Source organism: Mauremys reevesii, linkage group 10 (genome assembly GCF_016161935.1).
Source record: "Mauremys reevesii isolate NIE-2019 linkage group 10, ASM1616193v1, whole genome shotgun sequence".
Classification (NCBI taxonomy): domain Eukaryota; kingdom Metazoa; phylum Chordata; order Testudines; family Geoemydidae; genus Mauremys; species Mauremys reevesii.
Window position 1 is genome coordinate 68277165 of NC_052632.1, and position 17916 is coordinate 68295080.

A 17916-nucleotide genomic window follows, 5' to 3' on the forward strand; every position below is an offset into this window, starting at 1 on the left:
AGTCTTTTTCGGCTTCTGGGGCAGAATCCTGGAGTAGGGTGAGGTCAGTGAGGGACGGCGGTGCTATAGAAACAGAAAGGGAACCTAGAAATGCATCTGGGGAAGGTTCTATGGCAGCAGCATGTTTAGCAGAGGCATCAGCAAATGCGTTACCCTTAGCAACATCAGTATCTGCCGTCGAGTGGCCAGGGCACTTAACAATAGCTAGGGCAGAGGGAAGTAAAACTGCATACAGGAGAGCAGCAATGTAGGGGCCGTTTTTAATGGGGGTACCGGCGGAGGTAAGGAAACCCCGAGCTTGCCACAGGGTGCCAAAGTCATGTACAACCCCAAAAGCATAGCGGGAGTCAGTGTAAATGGTGGCGGAGCGTCCCTCCGCCAAAAAGCAGGCACGGGTGAGGGCAACTAATTCAGCAACTTGTGCTGAGGTTACAGAAGGTAAAGGCGCAGCTTCAAGGGATTCAGAGAGTGACACAACAGCGTATCCTGCAAGGAGACGACCTTGGCTGTCTCGAAAACAGGAACCATCAGTAAACAAAACAAGGTCAGAGTTAGGGAGAGGGACATCGGAAGGTCAGGCGCGGGACAGTGACAGCAGACACAGTTGCAAGACAGTCGTGGGGATCACCATCATTAGACAAGGGAAGGAGAGTGGCAGGATTTAACTGAGAACAACGCTTTATGGTGATATCTGGCCGACAGCAGTAGAAGTTCGTACCTGGTAAGGCGAGCGGAGGAGAGGTGGCTTGTGTTACGCTGTAACAGCAGAGTTTCCACAGAGTGAGGGACCATGAGAGTAAGGGGAGAGCGAAAGACAAGGGATTCAGACATTTCGACTAGGCGCGCTGCAGCCACAGCACGCAGGCAGGGAGGTAGGCCTTGGGCCACAGGGTCCAAAGTGGCAGAGAAATAAGCTACTGGGCGGTTCTTTTCTCCGTGCACCTGAGTAAGAACTCCAAGTGCACATCCAGATTGTTCATGGCAGAAAAGGGTAAAAGGCTTAGAATAGTCTGGCAGCCCTAAAGCGGGGGCAGAAGCTAAACCTTGTTTGAGGGAAACAAAGGCAGAGTCTGCTTCAGGGGGCCATGGCATGGGATTAGGCACAGAGAGTCGAGTGAGTTCCTGGAGAGGTTTTGCAAGGGAGGCATATTGGGGAATCCATTGCCTGCAAAATCCAGCCATGCCCAAAAATTTTCGGACCTGGCGTGGGGAGCAGGGTCGGGGAAAGCTAAGGATAGCCTGGACACGGGTGGGAGAGAGCATACGGGAACCCTGGGAGAGAAGAAAACCAAGGTATGTGACAGAGGCTTGACAGAGCTGTAGTTTAGAGCGAGAAGCCTTGTGACCTTTGTTTGCTAAGGCAGTAAGGAGCACTAAAGAATCAGTTTTTGAGGCAGATAACGAGGGGGAACAGAGGAGTAGATCATCCACATATTGGACTAGAGTGGACCCGGATGGGAAAACAAGGTCAGCTAGGTCTCGGGCTAATGCCTGGGAAAAGTAAGATGGGCTTTCCGTATACCCCTGGGGAAGCGTGGTCCATGTATATTGCTGTCCCTTGTAAGAAAAGGCAAAGAGGTACTGGGAGTCAGGGTGAACCGGAACAGAAAAGAAAGCAGAGCACAAATCAACAACAGTAAAATGAGTTGCAGCTGGTGGGATAGAAGCCAGAATCGTTGCTGGGTTTGGGACAACAGGAAAGGCGGGTATGACAATACGATTAATGGCTCGGAGGTCCTGAACAAATCGCCATGATTTGCCATCAGCTTTTCGAACTGGGAGGATAGGGGTGTTACAGGGACTGGAGCAGGGAACAATAATGCCTTGCTCCCGCAGGGCAGTTATGACTGGAGCAATGCCAGCCTCTGCCTCAGGGTTTAAAGGGTATTGAGAAAGGCGAGGCAGGGGTTTGGAGGAGTCCACAGTAATGCAGACGGGGTCAGTGTTTAAGCGGCCCACCTCAGAGGGATGGGTTGGCCACAGAGAGGATGGGACCTGCGAAATTAGGTGTTCAAGGGATGGGACCAGTGGGCAACAAGGGACTGGAGTGGAAAGGGAAGTTTCAGACAGCAGGGAGGCTACAGAATCATTCAGAGAGGACTGGGGAATTTGTAAATAGACCCCATCCGGGGAACAGTATATGGTGCAGCCAAGCTTACATAACAGGTCCCGACCCAAAAGGTTTACCGGAGTAGAATCAGAGAGAAGGAAGGCATGATCCGCAGAAAGGGGACCAACCTGGACTGGTAGAGGTTTTGAAAGGGGATAAGAGGTTGGGACTCCCGTAATGCCCACAGCGGACACAGTTTTTCCGGAGCGGGGAACCGCAGGCAGATCAGTAGTACGAACTGCAGAGAGTGAAGCTCCCGTATCAACAAGGAAAGGGAGAGAAAGATCATTGATAGTTAACACACACTCACCCGTAGGAGTGAGTGGTAGTAAAGGAGTTAAAATTTCCTGAGGTTCCCCGGCATCCCATCATTGCTGTGAGACAAAGTAAGGCTGGGGACTGACTGGCTGTGCTGGCAGGGGGTCTAGCTGGTTATTTACAGAATTACCAGGCCGGCTGGGACATTCGTTCTTCCAATGTCCGGGCTGTTTACAGTAATTACAAACATCCCCATAACCCGAAAAACCAGTTCCTTTGCCCCTCCCTCGACCACGTCCCCGTCCTGGTATTTTCCCCTTCCCGGAACTGTTTGCCCTGCCCTGAATAATGCTGTATTTGCAGGGCCATTAACTGTTGAGCTGATTGTTCCTCCTTTCCTTTAAAGTACGTTGGCAATGCTCTGCCACTGTTTGCAATTTGTCCATGGTTTCAGTCTCCCACCCAACACTTATTCGTTTTAGCATATTGCCAATAGCAGGTAGGAGGCCATTAACAAACGCACTAGCCAGGGCGCCTGTCCATTTCTGTCTGGCTGTTGTATACCAGAATGTTGCAGAAAAATGTCAGTTAGCCGAGTGCGATAGTCGCCGGGTTTTCTCCCTGTCGTTGCTTACAGCCATTTATGACCATCCAGTTGGTTTTAGGAGTCCATACCTGAGGGATGGCTTCAAATAGATTTTAGCTCGCTCTTTACACTTTTTCCGGTAATCAGTATCAGGACCAGTGTCTGGTAAAGTAGAGTGGCGGTCAGCAGTGAGCCAATTTGCTGCTGTGAGCCATTTTTCATGCTCACTTGGGGCTGCTACAAGTAGCTTGCACAGCTGCAGGAGGTCTGCCTCAGAGGGTTCATAGGTGTCACATACTAACAAAAATTCCTCTGCAAATTTGGTAGGATTTTCCCGGGGCTTTGGAAAGCCTTTTACAATTGAAAGGAGCTCTGTGCGAGTCCAGGGTTTATAGCTCCAAGTGGGACCCCCTTCTCGGCCCCCAGTATGCAGGATTCGGAGGGGAGCCTGGACATTTTTAAGGCCCAAGCGCGAGCTTTTACGGGGCAGAGTGGGTTCAGAGGAATGGGCCTCAGCCGTACTGGATGATCCAGACAGGTCTGAACTGGAGATCTCTGGGAATTGTTCAGGAGCTGAGAAATCTGGTGACGGTTGTTCCTGAGCTGGGGCCGTGGGTGGCTGTCTATTGATCCGACGCAAGGCTGCCAGGCCAATTAATGCGTCTTCCTCATCATCGTCCCCGGAATCTAGCAAGGGGTTTTCTTCATCTTTTCCCACCTGGAGACAGGAGTATGAAGGGGGGTCTGCTCGGAGAACAGGATAAAGGGGAGCGCTCGGTCTAGTGGTGGGAGAGGAGGTTTCCAATAAAGCTTTTAACTTATCATTTGAATCTTTGAGAGAGGCGAGTTTCGATTCTGTCCATCTACGATTTGCCTCTTCCCACCATTGCATGAAACAGTCAACCTCTCCTTTTGCCAATTTAGTTTTAGATTGGCCGAGTTTGTCTTTTAAGACATCTACTCGGTCCTTGTCCCAAGATCCTAACAGTGGCCACTGAGTTTTGGGATCTCCCTGAGTTAGCCTAGACCATTTTTCCAGAAATTTACAGGAGTCCGGACCCTTCCTAAAATGCATAAAATGAGCCGGGGTTCCTTTAGGGAACTGTCCCGACTTAGACGTCTGGTTACCCATACAGGAGGACTTTACACACCAATCACACAAGAAGGAAATTCGGGTTCGTCAGAGCGATGCCCGGTGCCACACACAAAAGGAGCCCACAGGCTACTGCCTCAATCGCCCTTGCTTTCACACCAGGGGCTTTACCCAAGGTGCGGTGCGGCTGTGATTGTGCAGATTTCCCTCACTCAGACCGCGGGGACAGGAACCCCTTGGTCGGCCAATCCCCGGACGGAGACGGCACCCAGACTCAAACACTCCACAGAGAGGACGGATAGACACAGAGACAGGACAGTCCTCAGTCCGGACAAAACACAGATATAATTACCTGACCAGATCCTGATGCCAGATCCTGGGATCCCTACCAGAACAGAGTGGGAACCAACAGGTTCGATGGCGTAGACTTCACTGTGGTTGTGCACCCTTCCGTTCAGAAGGAGGACCGCTTGGGCCAAATGCCCAGGTGCCGGCTGCCACGGTCGTCCCACAAAACGGTCAGGGATCACACAGCCCCAGTGAAGACGGTTGCCATCTCGGTGGAACCTCCAAATTGTCAAAGTTAGAATCAAGACTCACAATTTGTCAGACCACTCTGTTTTTATTAGCGCAGCGCTCCGCCAATAACATTCAGATAATGTGAGTGGCCATGCAAGACCCAAACAGTCTTATTTATACAGATAAAAGAGCGGGAATCAAATAAAGGGACAAAGGAGAAAACAGCAAAATTCACCTGGGGCATAGCATGCATATCCTACTTCCTTACTAACTCCTATCGATCTAAGGCTAATGCTTCACCAATTGCCCTTAAACGGTGCAATTGTTCTATGTTAATGTCTGTTTTCCTGACACCTGGACTCCAGCATTCCAGTGACTTTCCTTAAAGGTACAGACAGCATTTCTTTAATCCTATCTATTTTTGTAACATAATTCATTCTACTTTCACAGGAGCAATGCCTCACCAAATAAGTCATTCAATGTTAAGAACAAAACTGAACTATTATAAGAGTCTTCCCCAAAGGTTTTAACCACGATCCCACAGATACAAAGCACCCAACTTTAAACAAACACTGGGGTGAAACCGGAGCTTAATTTGTAATGCAAGAGGTGCTGGGGCTCAGGTAGGTTTTTTTACTTTCATAACTGATGCAGCAAGTCCAGAGGTGCTAAGCCTAGAGGTGCCGGGGCTCAGCCCTGTCAAGCCCTGGCACAAATTAAGCACTGGGCAAAATGTGCAGAGAGCCAGACCTCACCCCAAGAGCTGCATATGGGTTAGCCCACTCCCAGGATTTGGTGCATTAATTTTGGTGGAATAAATGGGCCTAGAAAGTCAAAGGCATTAATGTGACCCTGGCACGCACAACACTAAACCGTTAAAAGTGGCTGGGAGGTTTGAGTACCAAAATACAACAGCTTCCCCAGCTCAGAAGGGATGGGGCAGATCTGGTGAAAGGCCAGCAGCAGGGCGGGGGCTAGGCCATTATTCCCCCATCATCAAAGCCCCACAGGGAATCTGTGAGCGATCTGATGTATCTGTCATGAAGTGCCATTCTTCTCAGGAACAAGAAAGAACTGGAGGAACAAAACAACAGGAACCCAGAGCACTGACCAGCTAGAAGAGATGATGCTACAGCAATCAACAGCCATTTGCAAAATGACCACTGTGGGGCTGCAGCTGGTTGGCTCTAACAAATTTAAAGGCGTGCTAGGCAGAAAGGTCTTATTAGAGGGAAATCCTGCACTGGGAAAAGTTAGGAGGGATTCAAAAGTTACTGAGGAAGGAGCTTCAGTAAGCCACGACTTTATCGTCGTAGCCTGTCACTCAGGGCTGACACAACCCATTAGGCGATGTAGGCAGTCGCCTAGGGTGCTAACATTTGGGGGGCAGTGACCGCGAAGGCTGGCCTTCTGCCTTCTCTGTCAGGGGTGGCATTTCGGGGGCGTGACCTTCCGCTGCCTCTGTCGGGGGCGGCATTTGAGGGACGGGACCTTCTGCCACCTAGGGCAGCAAAAAAGCTGGCAGTGCTCCTGCTGTGGCTGCATTCATTTTGTTACAAAGCCCCTATGTGTTATGAGCCCACATACAGTTATTGTAAGGGAGAGTTTCCAGGGCTAGTCCTGGGAGTATGGTGCCAATAAAGCTGTGCAGTCCAGGAGCTGGGGTAGAGGGATAGAACGTCCGACCACTCAACCACCCAGAGCTAGGGTGGAGATACAAGGCTTCCATGTGGAAAGCCCTGGTGGCCTGGTGTGCATCAGCCCCACTCTGCGTGGCTTTCTCTGGGTCTGTGGGAGGAGTCCCATGTTCATTCCACAAGGAGGCAAACCTCCTCCCTTGATTGGGGAACATGGGGGAACTGAGTGAAGCAACTCTGCACAGTCTGAACGGCCTGCTCTCCTGGGCTTTTCTACAGGAGGAAACAATCTGACTGAGAGTAATTCATCCTAATGAGTCAAAGCCCTTGGAAGCTTGGTCAATATTTTGTTCATACTCCTCATTTTATTAATAGTCTCAGCAGCAGTAAATGGAGCTAAAATGAAAACAGGAAATCAGACTTTCATAGGTTATCCTACAAAATGAAGACTCCATTCAGCTAATCCCCCAGCAATCTGATGGTATTCAGTCAGGGTGTAAAGGGAAGTGAATGAAGATTGTTCAACAATCATCCTTGTTTGGCCCATCCCTCAAAAAATCCCTAAAGTGTGTAGCAGCCTCCAAACCGTACTGCGACCTATGTCAAATGCAGTGGAGTACAAGTGAAGCTGTGAGTTCACCTGATTGAAACAGCAGCAGTACAAAGTAAGATTGACATAAACATCAGTCATTACAACCATAACATCCCAATATGTGCCTAAACTCTACGGAAACCCTTGACTTTTGCTCAACATCAGCATTGTTTGACATTAAGCTACAATTAACCCACATGGATGTCAAGCTTATGCATTAGCCACCATTACTGAGCATTCCCAGTTGACTGGGGCCTGATTTGAGCTCCTGAGCTTTCCTGTGGACATCAAGCCACATCCTGAATAAAGTCTGCATGAAGTTCACTTCTTGGCCTGTGCCATGGTCATGCAGAACTGAGCAGGTGGGGTTGCAATGGGGCCATGGACAGTTATCAATCAGATGGAAGGGACAACTTCTCATGGGGATCTTTGGGGCTTTATTGCTGTCTTGAAGGCTCTTCTCCCAGCACTGCAAGGCTCTGGCCAAAGAAATGCCCTTCACTTGAAATTCCAGCCAGTAGCTACAATACAAGAAGAGGAGGAAGATGATTACCAACAAGTGATTAAATTGAGAAATAATCCATAGAGATGGGGCTAGCTCAAGAGAGAGACTTCTTGTTCTGATTTTCCTTCGCTGATTATTATTATATAATTCATATTAGTAGGAATATTAACTTGGGGCCTGATCCTGCAACCACAACTGGGCACAGCACTTAATACTTGAGTAGTCCCATTGGAGTAGTTGAACCTTCATGACCATAAGCACTAGCCGAGCTATAAGAATTTGCAGGATTGTAATGCATCAGCACTGATGTGTTTCATTTTGCTCAACAGCTGCAGAAATCCACCTAAGCAATGAGATTCCTGCAGACAACCCACAAAGGGGCAGCAGGCTGAGGGGAGCGCTGAAGAGGTGTGCAGCCAGACAATATTTGTTAGACAGAGTCACGCTGAGAACTAACAACATGACCTAATACTCGAAAGATGAACAGACATTTAATCCCCTTCGGTGACATCTAGTAGGGTAAGGAAATGAAGAAAGCATCTTTGCTCACCTTTTTGTAATCAGCATGTGAGACAGACATGCAGGGGCAAACACAGCTCTATGAGAAAGGGAAACACAGACAAGTGACACGACATACCCGCTGCACGTCCTAGTGAAAACATCCTTTGTATATTTATATAGGACTTTAAAGGGACCAGCCCACTGCCACTGACTTCTGTGAACAGGATTGTGACACCCTTGCTCACAGAGGGCCAGGTTCTCATCTAGTGTGAACTGTCAGAGCTCTGTGAAACTCAGACTACATAAGAATGGCCATACTGGGTCAGACCAAAAGTCCAGCTAGTCCAGAATCCTGTCTTCTGACAGTGGCTAATGCCAGGTGCTTCAGAGGGAATGAACAGAACAGGCAATCATCAAGTGCACCATCCCCTGTTGCTCATTTCCAGCTTCTGGCAAACAGGCTAGGGACACCATCCCAGCCCATCCTGGTTAATAGCCAATGATGGACCTACCCTTCATGAACTTATCTAATTCTTTTTTGAACCCTAAACTATTTGACCCCTGAACTATTTACACTAGCTGAGGGTCTGCCCCTTTGAGTAGTACCTTTTTTGGTCTTGTCTACACAGTGGGGCAATGTGCTCCAGGGGTGTGTGATTTCTAAAGCACATTAACATGTTGGGCATGAATTGGTCCATGGAGACCCTGCTGGAAGGGTCTACAGATCAATTAATGGACAACACATCAGTGCACTTTAGAAACCACACCCCCCATATAATGCATTACCCCATCATGTAGAAAAGCCTTATCTCAAGTAGTCCAGTGGTCGTCAGGTACTATCCAGTTGTATCACAATCACACACAAGCCCAGATTTTTAGAAAAACACATAAAATAAGATTTCAATGGAATGCTAATAGTTGATGCCCAGATTAGCTCATCTAACAAGTGTTACATTTCTGAAGGCTCAGTAATTAGCAGGAGGGTATTAGATGGTGAGCATATGTAAGCTCATTTCATTTTATAAGACCAAATTCTGTCTTCAGTTGGCCCCCTATGATGGTTAACCTTTGGTATTTTATTCAACACAAAGTAGTGTAATACTGACGGGACATCACGCAATGAGTTTCTAAGTTCTCGCCCAAGGTCTTGTAGGTAGTTCCATTGATTTTCTGTTAGGAACTGACTTCCAAGATGGATATTTTCTAATTTCAGCTGTTCCTCATCAAACAGCCACTGAACCACAAAAACTGGAGCTGCAAAAGAAAGAAGGGCACCCTAGAAAGTTGTAGATTAAGTCAGTATTTGACATTAGCTACAGGGCCAGATCCTGCAGCTCCAAAAAAACCACCAGTAGCTAGAGGCTAATGCTGATTACGCTAGTTCCCATAAGCCCACTCATAGACCAGAATCTCGTTGTTCTAGGCACTGCACAAACCCAGAACAAAAATATGGTCCCAGCCCCAAAGAGCTTCAGAAATGCTCCACTCCCACTATGCACCATGGGAGCTGCTGGATGCTGAGCACCGCTGAAAGTCCAGCCCCAATTAATGTCAGTGCAGGATCAGAGCCAAACTCTGAGAGAAGCTGAACTTACATTTCAAGGATGAATACAATCTATACCCAAGGAAGCACTGCCACTCGTTAACTCTCTTGAACTGCTGTTTACATTTTTCTGGAAGGATTCCATTCCACATCCTAAAAAGCCATGGCCAGAAAACATTAGTGGGAAAGAGAGAGGTGGTGTTAGCTTTAATATGTAAAAAAAAAAAACAAGATAAAATAAAACTACATGTCTTGTCCCAAATAAAACCAATTGTTTGTGTGAGAAGAACACAATACATCCAGTATAAGGAATACATGGCATATTGTTCAGCCCGAGGGAAGCTCTCTTCTTTTGAACACAGCAATCCCTAACATAACATTTTCTTCCTAAAGGTGTTGTGATGGCCAGTAAAGCTAGGTAACTTTCAGTTCATGATAATGATCAGCTAGACTATAAGACCTTCACAGAGAGGTACATTTGCAGCAGGTTATTTTCCATTTTGGGGTTGCAAGATGCAGCTGCAAGATTGACATGCACAGTTTAATTCCAGATGCCAGTCCAAGTGCTTGTGCCCCTCGCTACCTGACCGAAGGTGCAGATCGGGTAACCAGAGGTGCAAGAACTCATATTTGAATCATTTTACGGACACAAATTTTGCAGGCATAGCAAAAAACACCCCAAGGTTACAACCCACAGGCTCAAGTACCTGAGTCCTTTCTTGATTGCACCCACTGGGGCACAAGAGGCAGCATCTGAACAGTCAGATTGTCTTGGATGTTTAATGTCCAGGAACCAGCCAGAGTCAACAAGTCCTCTGATCTGGACTGCCTCAGCTTCCAGCTCCTCCAGAAGGGCTGCCACCCTCTCTAGGTTCAGTAGCACACCAGTCCCACCAGCACTGAAAAGAAGAAAGGCATCAGTTATCTGGGTCCCCAGATGGAGCCTTGCTTGTGCGTAAGGCACTCTTTCCACGGCAAATACAGGAAATGGAAGCAGTGCATTGTAGTCACTTTAAAGCCCACTATCATTGTAATCCCACCTCCTGCTGACTGTTCCCACCAGAGATGTAGTGGGAAGAAAGGGCTTTTGGACAGAAATATTTGAAGTTAACTGGAAAGCTAAGGGAGGTGCAGGTATTGCCTCCTTTATTCCCTCTGCTTTTATTTAGTTATTTTTGCTAAAACTGTATAGCGCTCAATAGACAGCCCTGGACATCAACGCCCTTTGCTTCTCTGCAGGACTGATGCTGCCTAGGTAGCAGTGGCTCCAGATTCCCCACACTGCCTTGTCAACGTGCTACATACTTGGGCAAAAAGGACTATCTAAGGCTTCGTGCCCATTCACTCCATGACCTCTCTGCAGAGACCAAGAGCAGTCAGTGCCCACTGTGATGGGGTTCTAATGGCTTGAATGTGGCCTGACTCCCACTGATTTCAACAATCAGCCCCCAGTCCAGTTTCAAGTGCCACAACTTTTCAGTCTTTCCATCGACTTCAGTGGACTTTGGAGCAGGCCTCGAGAGCACTAACTCCTTTCAATGGGGCCACTCAACACCCAGGACATCCCTTACACAGAAAACACTGCAGTATGGAGCCGGTGCAGTTCTCCAGAACCCGACTGCTGTTCTAAGCTGTAATGGTTTGGAGCATTACTGTGTAATCTGTTGTCATTTTCATGTGAGAAATATGTAAAAGAAACCTTCCTTGATAGATTCAGCTGAGGCCTTGCTAGCCCAAGATTTAGTACAGGACATGTTTACAATGGTAGCGTGCTCAGAAAGATAGTGTTGTCCATGACTCTGGAGACTACATTCTGTTCCCACCTCTACCACTGATCTGCTGTGTGACCTCAGGCAAGTCACTTCAACAATTTGTACCTCTTTTTCCTGTCTGTCTGGTCTATTTGGATTGTAAGCTCTTGTCTCTTACCATGTGTTTGTTCAGTGCCTAGCACAAAGGGGCCCTGATCTTGGTTAGGGCCTCTGGGTACCACTGAAGCACAAGCAGTTAATGACACCACTTAGAAGGGTTTTGAGAACTTCTCACTTTGGCACTCTCAGAGCTCTAGGCCCATCCTTACCTTTCCCCAGCAAGCAGGACCACTTTAGCTTTCTTAATTCCCTTAGGAACCAGGTCTTTAATCACCTCCTGGATAATTAGCGCTCCCATGAAGGCATAGTCTGCTAGAAGAAAAAGTCAGAGTTAACACTATCTGCTAGAAGCGGGGAGTGGCATAAAGATGGCTGCCTACCTTGCCGTGACTTGGGCAAAGTTCCACTCCAGATATCACTCGAGCAGTAAGGCACAAACCTAGACAGAGGTAGCAAAGGAAAGGCACATAGTTATGGTCATCAGAAAGTCCTTGAATAGACCGGAAAAACTCCTACTCCTTTCCCACCACATCACCTCCTCAGCATTGGGATTATCTCAGACAGAGGTTCCCAGCATGCAGTTACAAACAAGTGTGAGGGAGTCGCTACCACCTTTCCTTTCCCATTCTGCTAAATGAGAGGGGGGTCTTGGCTAGATCCTAGCTAGAGGCAGGAGGATCCCTGTTTGGAAAAGGCTGAGAACCACTGATCCATGGCTTTGCCCCATGAGTGATGTGAGATTAGGTTACATGAAAGTGAGTCACTACATATCCCCACCCTCCAGCTGTGGCAGCTGAGTTCCAACCCTCTTTACTTTAGCACCTCACAGTCCTTTCAACGGGAGCCACACCGTTACCGTAGAGTACAGGTGTCACTCGGTGTCATTCGTAATTAACAGTCAGAGCAGTAACTGGCCAGAAGCTGCTGTGAAATGTAAGTGGTAGTACAGCACCTAGGAAGGTCCTTACACTGCATTGGCGTTCCACCAGTGAGGGCTCTCCTCCATCTGGGCAGACAAAATGCCTGTCCCTAGAGTCACAAACACACAACACAAAAGAGACATGTTGTACTGGACACAGTCTCAGAAAACCAGACCAAGAGCAGCAGCTTTTCCAGCTTCGAGAAGCAGGCATAATCCCTGTAAGGATCTCACAGCTTCCCCTCCTGTCACACCTTCTTCCCAGGCTGTCACCCACCCATGTCACCCTCTCCCTCTAGAATCACAGAAGCGTAGGGCTGGAAGGGACCTCAACAGGCCATCTAGTCATCCCCCTGTGCTGAGGCAGGACCAAGTATTCCTAGGCCATCCCTCTCATTCCACATTAAGTTCGGGCTCCATCACTCTTCTCAAAACTTCTGCCTATTCCTTATGCTTCTCTCCAGCATTTCTCCTATCTGCTCCCTTTGGCTGCGCACTGACCCGAGCCAGGAAAGCATGTAAGCATGAGTGTAATACCATCTTACTGTACCTCAACAGATCCACTCACAAGCCTAAAGTGAAGCCCGTGTTGAAGTGTTTTGCCATAGCGCTCAGCAGCTGGCAGGATCAAATCCTTTGTCTCTTTCTTCCACGCAGTTTTTGGCCTTCTTTTATGCCACCCCTCCTTGTGCTTGGGACATTAGGGTGACCAGATGTCCCAATTTTATAGGGACAGTCCCGATTTTGGGATCTTTTTCTTATATAGGCTCCTATTGCCCCCCACCCCCTGTCCCGATTTTTCACATTTGCTGTCCGGTCACCCTATGGGACATGCCCATGCCTGACCTGCTGAAAACACACTCCCTTTCCTCCTTCAAATCCTGCCTAAAAAACTAACTTCTCTCATGCAGGCTTCTTCAGAGGCCTCCCCACAAGGAGGATTCTTTACCTGCTTCCAATGGAAATGTAGTCCTGATGTATCACAATTATAGGAGTTACAGTCTGAAATCACAGCCAGGAACATAAAGCCTGATTTTCCTCTCTGCTCAGAATCAGCATAAACCCAGAGTAACTCCACTCACTTCAACAGAGTCATTCCAGACTTGCACCTGGTTTAGCTGAGAGCAGAATCCATCCATCACAGAGCCGTATGAAAGAAAGGAATAATACAACAATTGCGGCAAGTACCTTTCTTTGTTTGAGGCCACTCAGATGAGCTCATTAAGCGACGGATATTTTTATATCTGGTATCACATGTTTCTTTATTATAACAGCACCAGCCACCTGAATGGGAGCAAGAAGATTGTCTTAAAACCTTCATATCACATCTGATTGAATTAAAATTTATTTTTGACTGTACCATTCAGTCAATGGCATCTTTGATTCTTAACACTCTATTCACATCTCACACTGGTGTAAATCAGAAGTAACTGCACTGAAATCACTGGAGTTACACTGATCGATGAATGTGCGTGCAGAATCAAGCCCAACTTGTCTTCACAATACCTTGCTTCATTACTGCATTGTCATTTCTTACTGTACCTTCTAAGAATATGATCCACCTCTTGCTCCCTTTGTGCTCCCTTAAGTAATACCTGCAAATGGTGGAGAAGGAGAGTAAACACAAATCAGACTATTTTTTCCCATTACACTGCTTGTGAAAAGCAGGCGAGTTCTGGCGTGATCATTACCCAGCTGTGGTCCCATCATTGCAGGTGATCAGGGGGTTCTTCAGAAAGAAAAGTTTCATGTCCTCAGGTGCCTTCTGAGCATGCCAAGGAGTGAGTGAGGCACTTCTGAGCTGTGATGCCAAGGCATCTTCCATAGGAGGAAGAACTCCCACAAAGACATCTTCCTCAGCAGCAGTGCGCTCCAGTTCCCCACTTGGGTTAGGGCCCTTTCGATTCTGGGCAGGAGTCTTCACGTGAGCTTTGGAATTACGTTTGCTTTGAGACACCACTTCCCCCAGGAGCAACAAAGCCACCAACGCCCCTGGGATCTTCATAGTGACTGCCTCCTCCTGACTGAACAGACAAAGAATAAACCCATAGTGTAATAAAAGGGCAACATGAAAATCTGAAGAAAGCGAGGTTTAAGAAAGACAGTGTTGAGAAGAATTAAACCAGCAAGGAATGGACCTAGCCATGTTCAGAGGCATAGACACAGGCATGTTACTACACTATAGAGATGACACCACAAAGCTGAAATAGCATCACCTTAAAGAATGCTGGTCAATTGCTGATCTTCAGCTGAAGCATTATAACAAGTGCAATATCTTAGGGAAGGTAAGTCTCTGATGGCCAAAGAATGAAGAGCGTGGATTGGAAGCCCAAAAGGAGTTGTTACCCAGCCAGAAATAATACTTGTGCTCAGATCACAGCTCCCCAGTGAACTTTATATTGTCCTCATATGGAACATATTTCTAACGCCAAGGTTGGGCAGATGACGGGCTGAAGAAACGAATCACACCCCATGCTGAATAAGTTTCAAGATTTCCTTGCAAGCACTTTGATCTTGAAAGTTACATACTTAAAATTTCTATAATTTTATCCCCATTTTGCTTGCTGCTTTTTGGAGGGTGGGAGAGGGTATGATCTGATTACATAAGCTTTGGCAATTCTCCTCTGTGGGATGATTTTTAATTGTTTCATGCATAAGAAATGCTAGGGGCAACATTTGAACTTGGTAAAAGCTTTCAACTCGCTGTCTCATCAAACAACCTCAGCATCAGCCTTTCAACTTTTTCAGTAAATACTGTATCTTTCCTCTTGTTCATGTTTTTGTCAGATTTATAGAGTATTGGCGTGGAAATCATAAAATATTGTTCTTAAATATATTAGAGCTAGTTGAATTATTCATTATGAATAAATGATCTGATGAAGTTATTCCCCTTTTTTTAAATGAATCAGTCATGAACCAATTCAGATTTCTGCAAATGTATTTGTTATTTGTAACTATTCATCAGATACTTTGGATGAACAACTTTGAACCAATGGGTTACTTGAGTACTGATCACCTTCAATATTTGCTAGTCATTTGTTAATTGGGCTGTGTGATTGGTCACCTCTGTGACATGGTAGTGCTTCAGCTCCCTGATTGGATGATTGAAAGTTTTAAAACAGAATAATGAATTATAAATAACAAAAAATGATGGATAATTTTGTATTCATGTAAATACAGATGTTTGTATGAGGAACAGCCAACCCCCAAAAATTTGTATGAAAAAACCTATTAACAAATAATTCATAATAAAGGACAGGAACACGGTCGAACAACCACTCATAATTTGAATGAAGGTTTGCTAACACAGGTTCTACTGAATTCAGTAGAGATACACCAGTGTAAAACTGGAGTGAGATCAGAATCAAGTCATTTGGTCACAGAACTAAGAGAAAAAAAGAACGTCAGAACATACCCTAACCTCTGTTTTATTTCATTTTGTAAAATACAGTCTGTGTTCCTTGATCAGGTGGAAGGTCATCAAGACAGAAAAGAGCGTTCAGTGTCACAGACCCAACTGGTTATAAAAATCTACATCATAAGCTAAACTTCTAGTCCAGTATAAATATTTCTTCCTCCCTTCCATTTAGTGAATTGGAAAAAGAAACGAAAACTCTGTGCTCTTACCCTTAGCTGAGATGGAAAAACTTATCCTCCATGGAGCATGCAGGAAATAACCATCACTGACTGGAGGGGAGATGAACATTGTGAAAGAAAACACAGTCTATTTGAATCTAGCAGACATATTTTTCGGATAGTTACAGAGTGACTCATTGGTCCCTAAAGGGAATTATGAGTGCAGCTTGCTCCCCTCACCCATCCATGAAATTCAATGCAGGCCATCCACATCCATCAAAGGGACTTGCTGGTCCAGTGCTGAGATGCTTAGATGGAGTGATCACATCATTTATTTCTCTAGGTTGCTTTTTCCTGAGGATCCTCTCTCATGTGTCAGATGCCATATGGAGATAGATGGGGTGAAATAGTTCATGAAATTTGACTATCTCCAGAGATGAAGGTTTTCATCTGCCTGCTCTGCAGTTTGGGTGAGGGTACAGCCAGCCAATAGACAGAACCATGGGGAGCTTCAACTGCATTTTTAACAACAGCTCTTTTGGCTTCAGTGAAGCTACCCTCTTGCTTAAGTGATGTGACCCGGCAATTGGTCACCAAAAAAGCTAATGAGCCAAGAAGAAACTAAAAGGCTTCAGTGTCTGGAAAGGGGTAAATGTGCCTATTTCATCTATATCTCACCACTAAAGTTCAGCCCAGTTTTGTACTACCGGAGGGACATTTCTACCTGATGGTTGTTTTGTGGCCTCAGAGAAATGAGTTGTGCTGGGGACGGGTCAGTGCAGGTCTTGTGAACAGGTGTGAACATTACAAAATCCTCCACACAGTTGGCTGCCTTACTGACATCCTCAGCAGAGAAGCTAAGGACTCAATAGGTATGATTACTTCACTACTCACAGAAGTGGTCCCCAAAAGAGAAGTCTGAACACAAGGCCCCCAAAATCCCCTTCATGTAGCATCGCTGATGAGCTGAAGCAATCTCCCCACTCACCTTGTTCCATAAACTTTATCCCTTTACCTTCAAGCATATCTATAGCCCCTCCTCTCCAAGGAGAGGTGTCTCTCTCATAGACAATTTCTGTTGAGTTCTGATGATCAGATTGATGCCGTGACAGAATATCTTACTTGGCTTCATGCCTGGACATCTCAAAATATGGCCCTTCATTCTCCCAATATGCTAATAAGTCAATGGAACAAGCACTCCGTCCATGGGTGCAGGTTTCTCTCCTGGCACAGCAGCCACTTTCCTGAGACTCACTGAGGTTCATAAGTGGAAGTAATATGTTAAGGGCTGAACCCAACAGCAACAGGATGTGACCTGGGCTGCCCTGTAGATTTACAGCAAGGCTGGTTCTCAGAAATGAAAGGGTGCGGGAGATCCACCTACCCAAACCTGCCTGGCTGTATTTGCATTCTATGTACTTATGAAACGTCCTCCACCTACTGCTCCATTGTCCTGGATTCTGCTGGTTTTATAGTCTCTCATACACAGTATTTCCTTCCTGATCATAACACAAACAGCATCACTGCATTCCGCATACTAAAACTCAGGGCTTTATACACTGCATACACTGCAGCTGCACTTCATTAACATTAAGGAACAAGGGACAAAGGGAGTTGAGAATCCACCCTAGATCTTCTGATTTGGTTTGATGGCTGCCAGCAAGACATTTTTACAACTCTGGTGGCAGAATGCAAACCTAGGCCTTCTAACCAATCACCTCAGCCAAAGGCAGATGTCATTTCTCTTTTGTAGAAGAAATCACCATGGTTCATTTTCTTTGCATCAGTTTAAGTGTCATTTTAAAAACAAAATAAAACAATCTCAACAGAAAAGCTCAGTGGGATGAAAGAGGAAGCTATGGAACATATGCAAGGGGTTAGGCACGATGTCGCACACAGATAATGAGGGAGAAAAAGATCGATCCTTAATGCTAGTCATGAGTTTTCACGCCTGTTTCACGTGTCTTTTTGTGCCCATGCACTGATACCTGCAAAATGTATTGTTGATGAGATGGGCACTCTCAGCATGTGCTGTGTTTTTCATTTGTTTACACAATGGGACCCTGATGCTGATTGGGGCATCTAGACAAATTATAATAATAAAGAATTAAAACATTTGTCAAGTGTGCTCCTAATTCAGTATCCCCAGAGCCTGTGCATCCCAGGATCCCCTGGCTGCAGAACTCACCTCCCAGCCAGCTGCAGA

General features: G+C 46.3%; 1 protein-coding gene across 1 annotated transcript; it reads right to left on the reverse strand.

Annotated features, from left to right (window-relative positions):
- Nucleotides 1-6344: 6344 nt before the first annotated feature.
- Nucleotides 6345-15807, reverse strand: LOC120373976 (palmitoleoyl-protein carboxylesterase notum2-like). Its single transcript, XM_039493098.1, has 12 exons — nucleotides 15762-15807; nucleotides 13826-14154; nucleotides 13677-13729; nucleotides 13323-13418; nucleotides 12184-12244; nucleotides 11596-11654; nucleotides 11425-11527; nucleotides 10052-10243; nucleotides 9397-9497; nucleotides 8908-9055; nucleotides 7851-7898; nucleotides 6345-7316 (listed from the first exon to the last, which is right to left on the reverse strand). Exons 2-12 carry the CDS (start codon nucleotides 14137-14139, stop codon nucleotides 7013-7015), a joined length of 1479 nt encoding a protein of 492 aa, XP_039349032.1. The 5' UTR covers nucleotides 14140-14154; nucleotides 15762-15807; the 3' UTR covers nucleotides 6345-7012.
- Between the last annotated feature and the right edge of the window lie 2109 nt (nucleotides 15808-17916).